We start from the raw sequence: 15,818 nt of genomic DNA, 5'->3' as shown, positions 1-15,818 counted from the left end.
ACCACACCCAGCTATAGTGACCATCACTGTAGAGTGCTGAGTAGAAATCTATGGAACTTCTGCAAAATAATATTTTAATTGCTGCAGAATATGCCTCTTAATTCATAGTCAGAATTTCCCAGCATTATATATGATCATTTAAAAAATTCCTATGTATACACATACATTGCTGTGAGTGTGTGTTTGTATATGTGCCTGTGCTTAATTCATGACATGCCTATAACATATAAATATGTGCTACTGGTGAAAAAGTTTAGGCAAATCAAAAAGTACGTAAATGAAGAGTTTTCCTTTGCCACACACTTCCCTCACCAATTCACTCCCACCTCCATAGGTAAAATAGTTTGGTGTTGAAATATTCCCAGGTATTTTACTGTGCACCAGCATATCTAGAAATCTAATTACACACATAAATGTAGAGCTTCGTTTTTTTCTATGGCATCCTTTGTAGTCACATCATATAGCCCTTAGTTTGACTATAACACAAGTTCACTGTTTTAAACTAATTCATAAAGAAAGCCTTCATATTTTATCTTTATACATATTGGTCAGAATTTCAGTAGGATACATTGTGAGAACTGATATTGCTGGGTTAACTGCATTTTTAATTTTGCAAGATAATGACAGGTTATTTTACTAACAGGCTATTTTAGTCTGCCCTCTTATCTGCAGTATATGAGGTACCCTTTTCTCTTCTCTCTTGGCCTTTACTAGATATTATCAAACTTTTCAATTTTGCTCTGAGATTTATTTTTTCATGTATCTATTTAATTTCTGAAATTCCTGGCTCACAGTAATCCAAGTAAGCAGGAAACATCTGGTAATAGGCAAAAACCAGAATATCAAGATTGTTTTTTTGTTTTCAAGCAAAGTTTATTTCAGTTCCTATTATAAATGTAATCCATAACATTGTTTTTAAAAATGACACAGAAAACTAAAAAGAGAGAGAGAGGAAGGAAGGAATAAAACTATCCACTCATAATTCCATGACTCAAAAAACTACCATTATTAATATTTTGGTTCTTTTTCTTTTTCTTTTCTTTTCTTTTTTTTTTTTTTTTCTATTCATTTATGGGAATTGTGTATTTTGTATCGTACTGTGTAATCAATGCTTCATTCTGCTTTTATCACTTATATTTTGCCTTTTTACTGAGTTTAAATTTGTTATAGAATACTAAATTTGACAAGTAAACCTGTAAGTTTGTGGAATCTTATTCTTTTCTGTAGTGAGTGGTGAAGCAGAGCTATGGTTAGATAAAATTTATATTTAACTACAGAATTATTTTAAGCAGTAATTTAAAAAATTTTCACTCACGAAAGAATCTCAGTGGCCATCTAGTCAAGTCCTTTATTTTGCATAAGAGCCACATGAGGCCTTATTTGGCTAAGTTCTCCAGCTAGTTAGTTGCAAAGCCAGAACATGAAAATTGGTTTCCTCTGATCAGGCAAAATCATTACTCATTAGAGCACACAATTTTCTACTCCGTCACTTCCCAACCACTTATGCTTTTGCAGTAATTTAAAAGTTGAAACCAGATGAATTTATTTTAAGTCTCACCTTTACTTTGTGTTTGTTTTCACTGTATAAGCTAATCTTCTGGAAATGGAATAGCCAAGAAAAACTGGATGAGAAAGAGTGGAAGTGAACAGTTTATAAATACCAGACCAAATCTTGAAGTTGATTTCCATTTCCATAACTAAGAACTGTTTCGACAGTTTTTCCCCTTCTATGTATAATTTTACATAAAATGTGAATTATTTACATTTATGAATATTCTTAAATAAATAATACCCTGTCTGTTTATCACCTTTGTTTTACCTTTTGCATATGCCATGAAAACAACTAGGTTTAAATGTTCACATAAGTAGGTGTGATTTCTACATTAAAGTATAAAAGTCCTATGTACACAAATATAATTTCGTTTTTAGCCAAAATTTCATTTCTTTAAAAAAAGTAAAATAACACGGCAGGGTGCTTTGGATTCTTAAATATTGAAGTATGAAGCACGGATCCAAATAAGTCCCTAAATATGACTACCATCTACAAATTGTGCCAGCTCAGATATAACAGTGTTTACAGAAAATATTTGTTTAATTTACCAGAAACTTCACTTGTAATTATAGTGGAAGAAGGTAGAATGTGTGAAATAATCAAGCTGTTCCAAAGAGAAGATATCAATATTTGTAGTTCCTGGAAAAAGATAGAGGGTAAACCAATAATACACTCGGATTTTTGTTTTCTCTTAAGTATTTATTTACATGTGGTCATACCTGAGCCTTTGGAGGATGATTTCTGTTGATACGTACAGCTGTGGCAACTACTCATTGTCTTTATTTGTTGATGAATAATGCTTTACCACATTTGCCATGTTTTCTTGGTAACCACTGCCTTTATAACTCAATTATAGTGAAATAGGCACTTGGGAACCTGAATATTGAAATTTCACTATGCTTCTCAGTGTTAAGTTGATTTAAATGAATTCAGAGATTTTATGACGAGTCCTTTATTTAGTTGATAAGTTCCTTTGATTCGTATCCTTAATAAAATCATTAAGGAATTAGATATTCAAAGCCCTTATCAGAAAAATGTGAGCATTTCAGGACATTTGCACATGTGTAGGCTAAAATATAAACATCCATTTGAGTTTAAGTAATAAAAAATAATTATTTCAAATAAAGTTTTTTACTCTTTGAATCTTCCAAATACAAAAACTGTTTCTGTTCCTGCTCAAGTTCTCCCCCTGCCCCCCTTTTTTTGCCATCCCTTTTACAAAGATTTTCTCACGTGCGAGTGAATTAGCAAAGCATGTGGAGCATGTAGTTAATTTTCTGTTCTGGTTGTTTCATCCTGTTCTGTTTGTTTGCAGAATATTCCAATGAATGATATCTGATACATGTGTTTGCTGGGCGAGGCTCCATACCTTGAATCCGGGGTTACATTCATGTGTAATTCCTCTTGGATAATATTTGAGTTGAAGTTAGGGTTATATTTCTTTGGCTACCTTTCCCACCTTTCATTGCTACTGCTTCCTGTGAGAACTCTAAAATTGTCTCTCAAGGGGATGATAAGGAGCTGGGAGGTAAACGACCTTGTCCTTTATGGTAGTCACCTCCCAGTGTTCTTTGAACTATGGATTGCAACCTGTTAGTTGGTCCTGAAATCAATTTGGTAGGTCACATCTAGCATTTTTATTAATAAACTTACATAATAATAATAATAATAATAATAATAATAATAATAATAATAATAATAATAATAATAATAATAATAAAAAAGGCAGAGTGCCTCAGAGGCAGTAGAGTTAAGTATTTTTTCTGTTCAGCAGTTTCAGTGTGTGTATGTGTATGTGTGTGTGTATAAGCGGGTGTGCACTGGGCTGCGCATTAACTATATGAAAACTGTGGATTAAAGTTAGGTGCTGTGAGCAGAAAATTTTAGTTTAATCACAAAGTTGGAGTGAACATCTTTCTCCAACCACAACAAGCACTTTCATAAAGACATACCTGAACTCTCTTAAATACTTTGTTCAGAGCAGGCACTAACACGCCATAAATAAAAAATTAAGAGATCCAGTCACTCCATTTTGTCAGACTCTTCATGGACGGTTGTCTGACACACTTGGCAGCAGATTTGCCCCCGAGAGTGTGGACCCACTGAATGTGGAAACTCCAGACGGTACTGGGCTCTGCAGACTCAGTTGGGGGGGACGGAAACAGTACGCAAGTCGCTGCATTCCTTCATCTCAGCCATCCTCCAAGCATCCTGAGTGTCAGAATTATAACACCATGAATAAGGACAAGACAGTTTTTCCGAGTGCTTTCTTTACCGTGAGCTAAATCAAGCTTGTTCCACAAATCGAAAGGCACATGAGGAAAAATTGCATATTTAAAAAAAAAAAATTCCCCCCTCTTATATAACTTTGTCATTGTTCACTTGCTCTGTGTCTCCTAACAGTTGCCTCTCAATATTATGTATTCATTTCTAGGAAGTCTTCTTGAGCTAATTGGAAAATGGGGTGGCACATCTCTCGCTTTCATTTTAAAAACATAAGTCACGGCGTTCATTGCATACAATATTTCACTTTCTACGTGTATGTGTGTGTTTAATGCCTACTTTTCCTTTTGTCATTAATACTTACTCTTTCTCATTGTTTTAATTTACATTAGCTGCTACAGAGGGTAGTGATCATCTGTGAACTTACTTCTTAGGGCCTTTTGGACAGTTAAAAATGCCTGTAATGAAATTCTATTTAGAAAAGTGTCACATTTCTCTCTCAAAATTATATATTTCATTTCCTCTAAATGATGTTTAAAGTATTTTTCTAAGTAGGATTTTATGGTTCCTGTAGGTTCCTTTTCTTTTTACATTTTTTTATTGAATAATAGTTATTTTACAATGTTGTGTCAAATTCTAGTGTACAGCACAATTTTTCAGTTATACATGAACATATATATATTCATTGTCACCTTTTTTTTCACTATGAGCTACCACAAGATCTTGTATATTTTTCCCTGTGCTATACAGTATAATCTTGTTTATCTATTCTGCATTTTAAAATCCCAGTCTGTCCCTTCCCACCCCCTGCCTCCTTGGCAACTGCAAGTTTGTATTCTATGTCTATGAGTCTGTTTCTGTTTTGTATTTATGTTTTGTTTGTTTGTTTGTTTGTTTGTTTAGATTCCTCATATAAGTGATCTCATATGGTATTTTTCTTTCTCTTTCTGGCTTATTTCACTTTGAATGACATTGTCCAGGAACATCCATGTTGCTGCAAATGGCATTATGTTGTCAGTTTTTGTGGCTGAATAGTATTCCATCATATAAATATACCACCTCTTTTTTATTCAGTCATCTGTTGATGGACATCTAGGCTACTTCCATGTCTTGGCTATTGTAAATAGTCCTGCTATGAACATTGGGGTGCAGGTGTCATTTTGAAGTAGGGTTCCTTCTGAATACATGCCCAGGAGGGGGATTCCTGGGTCATACGGTAAGTCTATTCCTAGTCTTTTGAGGAATCTCCATACTGTTTTCCATAGTGGCTTTCCTTGCTTCCGTCTCCCACTCTTAATGATTTAGATGTCTTCTTTTACAATTTTGTGTTTATTCCTTTTTTAATTCATGGCAGTTATCTCCTTTCCAGTTATAAGTTTCTCATTTTTGTAGCATCCTGCTTCTTTTCTATTTAGAGTAGACCTGTCAATATTTCTTTTAGCATGGGTTTAGTGTTGCTAAACTCTTAGTTTTTGCTTGTCTGTGAGGTTCTTTATCTCTCCTTCTATTCTAAAGGATAGCCTTGCTGGATAGAGTATCCTAGGCTGCATCTTTTTTTCATTCAGGACTTTGAATATATCTTGCCACTCCCTTCTGGCCTGTAGTGTTTGTGTGGAGAAATCAGTTGAGAGCCTTATGGGGGTTCCCTTGTAACTCACTCTTTGTTTTCCTCTTGCTGCCTTTAGGATCCTTTTTTATTCTTGACTCTGGCCATCTTGATTATGATATGTCTTGGTGTGGGTCTATTTGGGTTCTTCCTGTTTGGGACCCTCTGAGCCTCCTGTACTTGGATATCTGATTCCTTCTTTAGGTTTGGGAAGTTTTCAGTCATGATTTCTTCAAATACCTTTTCAGTCCCCTTTGTTCTTTCTTCCCCTTCTGAAACCCCTATGATGCATAGATTGGCGCGCTTTATATTATCCCATAGGTCCCTTACATTGTTTTCTTTGTTTTTGATATGTTTTTCTCACAGCTGTTCTGATTGGGTGCTTTCTGTTGTCCTGTCTTCTAGGTCACTTATTCGTTCCTCTGCATTATCTAGCCTGCTTTGTACAGCCTTTAGGTCAGCTCTCATCTCAGCAAATGAGTTGACTAATTCTACTTGGTTCTTCTTTATAGCTTCTATTTCATTTTTGACATATTTTGTATCTCTAAACACTATTTCTTTTAGTTCCTTCAGTACTTTGATCACTCCTTTTTTGAAATCTTGATCCAGTAGGCCATCAATGTCTATTTCCTTGATCGTGCTTTCAGGGGATTTCTCCTGATCTTTTAATTGGGAGTGGTTCCTCTGCTTCTTCATATTGCTCATATCTCTCTGGCACTGTGGCTTAAGGAGTATCAGTTATGTAGTTTTCCTGGAGACGGTGTGCTCTTTATGATTTTATCGAGAGGTCTTTGTGTCTTCGCCCTGTTTCGTGAACTCAACTTGCTGTTTCCAGAGGCCCTCTGTTGGCGCCCTCGTCTGTGCTATTCCCAGTGGCTGTCAGCTAGCAGATTGTGCTCTCTCCTAACACTGGGTCAGGAGCTTAGCTCTTAACCAGTGGGCGGGCGAGTTACTCCCCCTCCCATTGCCACAGTCAGATGCTGCGCTTTGAGGGGAGGCAAGTGGGCAGATCGCACCCCCTCCCAGCACCGTGGTCAGGTGCTGCGTTCCTGCCACGAAGGGGGGTGGCTGCCTGCCCTCTCCCGGCACCTGTCACTCTGCTGCTCTGTGCAGCTGCCCGCTCCGCCTCCAGTTGGCGCTCTGAAGGCAGGCTCAGGGAAGACCGCAGAACGGCCCCGCCCCTGCTCCGTGCCAAATCTCAGCTCCTTGTTTGTCTTGGTGGCACGAGTTCTCTGAAGTGCCAGGGCAGAAAGATCCTATCAGCCTCGGGCTGTAAACAAGTCTCAGTCCTGCCTAGGAGGTCACAGAGCCCCCAGGTGCGGATTCAGGCCTCGGCCCGTCCCCCCCTGGGCGCTGCTCACAGGAGGAGATGCCGGCTGTGGCTGCGTCCCGCTTCTCTTCTCGCGAGAAGCACCAGTAATGGCGGCGCAGGTCTGAGGAGACAAAGGCTACGGTACCCCTTCCCCAGGGCACACCAGAGTGTTGCTTTGCTTTTTTCGCAATTTATGGGGGACCAAGGGTGTTCTGCTCCGTATCCCCTCCCAGCCATGGCACACAGCACCCTGCAGTCCCCAGGGGCTGCCTCCGTGCAGCCACCCCGTCCTCTGTCCGGCTCCGGCGGCCTGTCCTGGCCCCAGCTGCTGGCTCACATCTCTGGCTGGGTGTCGCAGGGACCCTTTGTGCCCATTTAACTCAGTTCTGTCGGTCAAGGGGTGCTTGGGGCAGATCTGAGCCTCGGAGGCTCCCCTTCCGTCCTGCTGGCCTCTCCGTTGGAGGGGGGTACCCAGGGAAAGAGCACCAGCCCTCCTTTGCCGCTCCCTCCCCGCGGGGCCACTCCTGCACTGTTTTTCTTTTTCTTCTTTCTTTTTTCCTTTTCTCCTACCAGATTTTTGGTGTCTTTGTCTTTCAAAGAGGGCGACGTTCTGTCGAAGTTCGGCAGGTGCTTTGGTTGGCTGAGTGGGTCTGTAGATGTGAGTTTTGGTGTATTTATGGGAGAGGGTGAGCTACAAGCGTCCTTCTACTCCGCCATCTTGCTTCTCTTCCCCTGTATGTTCCTAAGTTTTTTCCTAGACACTTGCACAGTGTGGACAGTAGAAGCGAGTGCTTTGTCATTCTCCTCTTTTGCTGCCTCCTTCGGAAATCCCTCATATACTCCTCTCCTTGGAAGGCCAAAATAGCAATGCCTTTGAGTGTCTCTCCCCTAGGAGCCTTTTCCATTTCTTTCTGTGGAAGTCTAGAGAGACAAATGCCCTCCTGATGACTTGGCTGGCCGCACCATCTCTGGCAGCATCATCCTTGCCCTCCTGCTGCCCAGAGACACATCCCATTATGCTCTCAGTGTGGAGGCGTGCCCCTGCGCTGGGATTGGGGTGCCCTGGGCACAGTGCAGGGCCTGCAGCTCTGTGTGCTTGGATGCACATTTCACTGTCACCACAGGCCCTAGTCTCATCTGCCGCGGACCACAGCTAGTCTGTGAAAAAGCTAAAATGCATCCTGCTACCCACTCTATACCCACACTACGCTTTCCCTTTCTGTCCCTCCCTCTGTACCCCGTCTTCGGTCTTCAGGCCTGAGTCTTCAGACTCCTGTGAGTCTGCACTCTAAATCCCTGAGGCTTCTCATCCGCTTTCTCTCATTAGAATCTTCCCAGTCTACTTTGTGGTCAAGACCTGAGAAAGGAATCTGGGATAATCTGGAAATGGGTCCATGTGGTCTCCTTTTCAGGTAGCACATTTGCATTTTTACAAAGATCTTTGTGGAGATAGAATATTAGTGAAATTTTGAGTAATTTGATGGTACAGGTTGGAAATTTTGATCAGGAAAATGCTGTGTCTTTCCTGTTTTCTTATTTTAATGAATTCCTTTTTTCCCCCCCTGTGATCCTCAAATAATCCCATGTGAAAGTCTACCTCTTCATTCTATACTTAGGGCTAGGATTCCTGTGTGTTATAAACTGAGTAAATTTCTTCTTACATTGAAGTGAGGGGGGAAGAAAACTTGTCCATTTAGATGGTAACTAGTTTAAAAAAAAATTAACACCCAGTTTGACTTGGTTCTTGTGATGAATCATGATACCCAACATTTATGCAGTGCTTACCGAGAAGCAGTTTACTTGTATTATTTTATTTAATACTCATAGGAGATAGGTCACATTACTATGCCCATATTATGGATGAGTAAACTGAGACCATAGAGGCTAATCAGTAGATTCATACAGCTAAGTGTGATGAAGTCAAGTTTCGATGTAGATAGTCTGTCAGATTATTGTATTCAATAAAAACAATGAAGTCAGTTAAAGATGGGGGCACAACACAGCCCTTCATTGGTTTGCAGGTGCATACCAGCTTTGAAAATGAGCACTAACCAAAGAGTGTCTGACTTTATTCGAAAGAGTGATATAAAATGCCAGCTTCTTCTTTCTTCCTCTCCCTCTCTCTCTCTCCCTCCTGCCCTCCTGCCCTCCCACCCTTCCTTCCTTTTCTTTTTTTCCCTTCCTTTCTTCCCTGAACTGTTGGAGTCTGAGAAACACTCTTTCTTGGCTGTACACCTTGGTTTTCATTCCCAAAGTGAAATAGAACCATTTTAGTCACTCACGGTCTGCCTTAGTTCTAAAGTTACTTAATTCCACAGATTTCTTCTGTTCATTTCCCTGGGAAGTACACCAGGAATAGAAAGAAAACTGTGACCTGTCTGCCCTCAAGGAGTTCACCCTTAGGCAGAAGAAGGAGAGAAAGGATGCTATTGGGAATGTGCTGTACTCTGTAAACACCTGTGTGTTCACTTGTCTTTGCAACAGGTACCATTTCTGTCAACACTCTGCGCACACCCTACACTGCTCCTGGTGAGAGTGAGATTCTGGACCTGGATGATGAGTTGTATCTGGGGGGTTTGCCAGAAAATAAGGCTGGCCTCGTCTTCCCCACCGAGGTGTGGACTGCTCTGCTCAACTATGGCTACGTGGGCTGCATAAGAGATTTGTTCATTGACGGCCAGAGCAAAGATATCCGGCAAATGGCTGAAGTTCAAAGTACTGCTGGAGTGAAGCCGTCCTGCTCAAGGGAAACAGCAAAACCGTGCCTTAGCAATCCTTGCAAAAACAACGGCATGTGCAGGGATGGGTGGAACAGATACGTCTGCGATTGCTCCGGGACAGGCTATCTTGGCAGGTCCTGCGAGAGAGGTAGGTTTCCAGAAATTAAGCAGCCAACTCCCCTGAGATGAAAAGAGTATGCAGTGTTGCTCTCAAACCTTAAATGACCATTGAAACATAACGTATGCTCTGCTGAAGCAGATGTTCTGCAAGCCAAGAGGCCGCACCTGATGGGTGATCCCGACCAGTCCTTAATGATTTGCAAAGGACCTGATCCTGGGAAGACACAGCTTTTTAAGTATAGTTCAGGAATAAATAGAGTTGGGTCTTTTGGATCCTCTAGGATATGGGTCTAAGAAGTATCATAGACAATCACTGTTTCTTTCACCCAGTTTTTAATTTCAAGATACTAGCAAGTGAAAAAGGGATGAATTTGGACATACTTATGGCCTCATTGCTAACAGCTCTGCTAAAAAGAGCATTCGAAGCAAGCTAAACTGTGGGATGTGGCTTCCCTGACGCTACCGCATGGGACTTAAGTTAGCCCATTTCAATTTAGTTGACTTACCCGTTTGAAATTTGAAAAGTAAGGTGACTTTAAACCATCTAAGTTACACCAGCACTTTCAGAAGTTCACACTGATTTCAAAGGCATTTACCTTTGCCTAAGACGCAACTGATCACAGAAGATTTACTTACCGATTTGACATTAAGGCTTAGCGTGTCTGCGGAAGCTCTGAGCATGTACCACCATTCCCTTCTCTAGCAGGAGGCAAAGCTACTTTTTTTTTTTTCTTTTTCCTTCTATTAGGAGAATAAGGGTTAAAGGAAGAGTAAAAGGTGATAGCTGCCGCCGGTCATCTGCAGACCAGACAAAAGGAAGGAATAGAACAAATAGGTCTAAGTATGTCCTTCCATCGACCCAAGAGTTCCAGACAAATGCTATAGTCACCATACCCATTGCCACTTATTTTCAACAATGGAACACAAAATCAATGTGAAAAAATTTTGACAAGTTGCTCCATTGTCCTCTCATGCTCCAAATAACATTGCTTTCTGAGACATTTAGCCAAAAAGTATCTGGCGTGTATTTTTTCAACCGTATGCATTTAGTCGTCTTCTCCCTGCATTCCTGAAATTGTTTAATTTGTTTAAGCTAAAACTTCCTAGAGGAAAAAGTGGTTCTTTTCTAGAATCCAAAGTTGAAATGTGACATTGATTCTTAATAAGGAGGTTCATCAGCTTATCAGTTCTATTAATAACATTAATTAATATAAAAATTAGTAATAATAACCTACTAATCTAATAATGATCTTAAATCCCCTACCCAAATACCGTCACTGCTCTGTGCTATACAATTAGATAGGTCCATGGATAGATAAACACTCTAATCACATAGATTCATTCGTTCTCCTAGTACCTAATTGCAATTCCTATGAATAGTTATCAGAGGTTAATTATTTATGCATCATTTCATTTGTAAGGTGTACATTCTCCGTAAATTTTCCCTTCTAATTTCAGTTTGTTTGTATATTATGGTTTTTAGAAATTGCCAAAAGGAGCCAACAACAACAAAGTGACAGAGCTTGCAAGATACATTACAAGTTTGGTATAATGTGAGATTAGCAGACCTGTATGATTTACGATTGTGTTTTCATTTTAATCACTCAGAGAGCTGTCACTTTTCCTGATGCTTCCTGCTTAAGTGATGCTAGAAAAGGGTATAACTGAACTGTCAGAGAGTACAAAAGCCTTCAGTTAAATATGCATGGTGTACCACCCTGTGGCAATATCCTGCTACTGCATATGGCAGAAATAATGGAAATTGTAGAGCTTCCTGAACCAGAATGAGGGAAAGGAGCTATTATATATTGCAGTAATTAGAAGGAGAGGTGGTAAGCATATGCAGATTTGCAAATGAGAATTTAATAGTAGACTTAATCACTGGGATTCAACGTACATTTTTATCTGACAGGTGGCTGGAAATTTCTGCAGATTTCTTTGTTTCCAGGTTGGTTGTGTACTGAGAAGAGAAAATTGTCATTTTTGTGTGGTTTTTGTTTCTGGACTACCCGGTGTATTGTGAGAAGTCTTTGCTTTTCAGAATTGATTGTCTTGCTCACATTATGGCGTCTCCCGAAAACAAGGGTGATGTGGGAGGCTTGTCATAGTCGATACGACAAAATCTGGCTCCTTTCCAGCTCCCAGCCCTGTCCTAGTTCAGTCAACACAAGATCGTGTCCAACCCTTGGGGTTTCCAATTCAAAAGAAAGAGCTTCGACTGCGGTTCTTCTCCAGATGCACTCTGATCACATAAGAGTTGACTGACAACTCTTGAAATTAAAACAAAAAAGGCACTTACAGAGTTTCTGTTTTACTATAATTGAGCAATAATTGATAACTTATAAAGAAGCACGTTTAAGTCCTTGGACAGGGCAGCATGGGGAATGGTATTGTAATCATATTCTAGGAAATTGCCATTCTTCATTAAGTAAAGAGCTTATAAGAAAGAACAGAGTATTTGCTGACTTAGGCAAATTAAAAAAATAGTATTTTATATGTATTGATCCCATAAAGAAAAGTAGCACAGAAATATTGTTCAATCGAATATAAATTGAATTCAGCACCTTCTCTCCTGCTTTATTTTCACAAAATTGAGAATTTGTGGCGACTTGGTCATATAGAAATTTTTCTTGGTTGTACGTATAGGGTATAATCAGAGGTCTACTTTATACCTGCTTGTTAAAACTCTGACAGATGGAGGGACAGATGTCAGAGCCATATACTTTGGCTCCTTGTCTGATTTTCATTGTTGATCACAATATGTGACTGCCTTTCGGCAAAACTGAACACAGGTGTACACTTTAGACTGCAAGGAGGAATAAGGCAGAAGAGCAAATTTATCAAACTTAACGACACGGGGGAAGGAGATATAGGAGACAAAGTTGAAACTTTTTCTCCCTCACTGGGAAGTATTGTATGGGAATTCGCCTTTTAGAAAACTCTTTTGTGTCCTAAGTAATAAAGTAAGTTTACTCATGTTTAAAGGATGCTGCCAAATAGTATAACCTTCAAATGTCAGAAGGTTGTTTACCATTTATTTGGCAACTCCAGACTGCAATCTCGTGCATTTTCCATTGCTTGTCTAATTAAACATTCACTCTAATTATGAGGAATCGTGTAGGTGCTCCTTTGTCATTTATCAACAAGTTATTTTCACATTGAGGATCGTTTAAAATGGCACTCAGGGATGCTCGAGTTTAATTACTTCACTGTTGTTTCATTACTACAGCTTTTTGGAGAATGTTAAAAGCCACTGATCCTGATTATTACTATTATTTCTTTTTCACTTTGGGTTGTATTTCATACTATATTTCTGATCCGTTGTCAGTCATCTGTGTGTCTAAAAGGACGTTCCCCCTAATTAATCTTCAGTCAAATTGAGCTACGTTTCATAGAACATGGGAACATTCAAAAAATAAGATTATTGAATAATAGAGACTAGATTTACAGATTAAATAAGTAAGAGAAACGAAGACTATTTTAGCCCTTTTATCTGTATGACACCAAAGTTACTGAGCGATTGATAGTGCCTTTTCAGTTTTTATTCAAGCAGTTGTTGCCCTATAGAGATGGACAATGATTGGCTATAGTTGAAGAAGAGAAGAGAAATGGTAAAGAGCACATTTCTTTAAGATTGTACTGGAAGCACTGTTTTCTAGTGTTGACTACAACTTTAGTATAATGTTTTAATTTTTTTTTGACCAACTCCTAGTAAATTTTCTTTAGGGAAACCGTATCCAATTGGACAAATATGATGTAGATATGTGATATGATATAGAACCAGCATATTTTAAGAGTATCGTATTTTATTTTCTCATTGTTTATTAGGTCAGTGCTTAGCCACAGGACCCCTGTTTTGGTAGACAGACCCCTTTCCTAGTCTGTCTTTTGTGGCACAATTATGGCTTTCAATGTAGACTTTAAGGAGTATTTTGTTCATATACGTTACCAAAATTAGGTTAACTTACCATAGATAGAATAAATACTTAAGTTCTCTAGTGAATATTCATGTAAGCATGATGTCCAACTTGAAAAAAAGCTCGCTCTTGTATCTTCAGTTTCAAGTGCAATAATTAATCCAATAAATATCAGGGCTCTACTGTGTGCCTGGCCCTTTTTGGAGTCCTTGGCTGATGATAGAGCCATGACTAGGAGAGCTCAGCTCTGCTCTAATGACACACACACTAAAGGGCAAAGGCAGACTGTGCTACACAAACAAGCAGGACGTGGTGAGTGGACGCAGGATAACTGGAGGGGGGATTAGAGGGGTGCTTGCAGCAGGACTCTCGGGAATGAGGCTTGACCAGAGACCTGAACGCTGAAGAACCAAACTGTATAAAGATCTGGGGGTGACACATTTTAAGACAGAAGGTTCCACAAGCACAAACATGAATGAGACATGAAACCAGTGTGGCTGGAGTTGACTAAACAAGGGAGGATGTGCTAAAAGCTGAGGCCAGAGAGATGGGCTTGGGCTGATTGACACAAAACCTAATGGGTTAATAAACGGACTACAGATTTTATTCTAACCGCAGTGGTGGGGATCTATTGGCAGAGGGTCCGGGGTGGAGACGGGGGGTGGGGGTGGGGTTGGAAGTGCATAGCTGAAGCAATGAAGTGATATAATCTGATTCACTTTAAAATTTTAGCCCGGCTGCAACATGTAGGCAGAAAGAGTAAAAGTAGTGGGACCATTGAGGGAGCTATTACAGTGGTCCAGGTGAGCCAGCGGGGCAGAGCCTGAGGTCCTGTAACAGTAAGAACTGATTGCTTCAGGAAATGGATGGAATTAGAGCCTACAAGACACGCAGAATTGCAAATAGATTGGACCTGGCAGAAAGGGCAAGAGAGAAATCAGAAAGGTTAAGGTCTAAACAGTTGTGTTAGATCATTTACTGAGATGGAGAACATTGGAGAAGCAGCGTGTTGGGTTTGTTCATTTTGGGTGTGTGGATTGTATTCAAATTGGAGATGTCCAATAGGCAATGGATGATGGATGTTTGATGGAACTCAGGAGAGAAGTCAGGACTGTTAATAAGCATCAGGGGAGAGAACGTGTGAGGTGACCAAGATCCTCTAAGTTAAGAGGTGGATAGAAAAGAGAAGTGCTCCAAAGAGAGAGACCTGGAACCCTCAGCACTGATCAGTTCTGAAAGTGCTTTCAGTCCCGTGATGACAACAACTAATGATTAAAGTCTCTTAGAAAAATAAATAAATAAATACTGTTAGAAGTAATCCTTGAATTTCCCGAGTTTTTGAAAGATAAACTTGTAAAACCACAGCTCCAGAACATAGTCTGAATCATGAGCACAGTTGTATCAGTAAAATTAGTTGCTGTAAATAGGCAAGATAGTGAGAATTTCCTCAGTTATTTTAATTCCAGGTAGCTTTTAGTTTATTAAATGATATTCTGAGTTACCAGAACCCATGAGAAAGCAAAATGACTCATCCTTGTTTTGCAATGCTTTACCACCATATGGTGTTTAACATTAAGAGGGTCTATTTCTTACATCAGTCAGTTTGAGATCAACAGTTTTTGCTATTCACTTCTCTATGTGTTTGATCCAGCATAAAGCAACTTATCCATTAAAGTAATCCGCTTTCCATTAGCAGCACACACCCATACGAGCTCCTCAGTCGCACTCCCATCCTTACTCAGTATTATCTAGGTACAGAGTTATTGACCTTTTGGTGATAGCTTACTTTTTGCAGAGTACCAGAGTGGTGCTTACGGATAATGCTTTAGGTTACCCCTTATCTGCAAATAAACCCTAACGTGAAGTTACTGTGTGTGTCTTTGTAAAAATGAATTGCCTTGTTAAACATGATGACTCAGAAGAAGCGTCTCCTGTTATTTGGTAATATCAATTTTTCTTCTGTTTCTTTTCTGAACATCACCTTGGTCAAGAGTTGACCTGAGTTCTACCTTTAAGTCATATCTTTAATTTCTTTTTAATTATATTCGAGCAGAAATTATGAAAAAAATGATGATAGTAACTTTTCTTAGAATCATGGACTTCGAGGGCAAGCAAAGGCTCTAATAGCCTAGAGATGCTCTAATAGCACCCTCTCATTTTGCAGGTGAGGGATTCAGAGCCAAGTTTAATTTCGCAGAGCTGATCAGTGGCCTGGCTGTATAGAAACATGCATATGTAGCTGCTGGCGCTTCAAACTCGGCTCACACTATGGCTGCACACACACAAAATACGATCTCTGCTCTTGAGAAGGGATATACATACATGAACACAGTTAATCCAACGTGACGAATGCTCTAGGTAGAAAGGA

General features: G+C 39.7%; 1 protein-coding gene across 17 annotated transcripts in view; it reads left to right on the top strand.

The window, feature by feature from the left end:
- Positions 1–15,818, top strand: part of NRXN1 (neurexin 1) — a 1,021,265-nt gene that overhangs the window by 444,901 nt on the left and 560,546 nt on the right. For all 17 annotated transcript variants that reach the window (XM_074341128.1, XM_074341127.1, XM_074341130.1 and 14 more), the window contains one exon: positions 9,178–9,561. In XM_074341128.1, the coding sequence (XP_074197229.1) occupies positions 9,178–9,561 (384 nt within the window). The remainder of the gene's footprint in view (positions 1–9,177; positions 9,562–15,818) is intronic.

Source organism: Camelus bactrianus, chromosome 15 (genome assembly GCF_048773025.1).
Source record: "Camelus bactrianus isolate YW-2024 breed Bactrian camel chromosome 15, ASM4877302v1, whole genome shotgun sequence".
Classification (NCBI taxonomy): domain Eukaryota; kingdom Metazoa; phylum Chordata; class Mammalia; order Artiodactyla; family Camelidae; genus Camelus; species Camelus bactrianus.
This window is presented reverse-complemented; position numbering and strand designations above follow the sequence as displayed.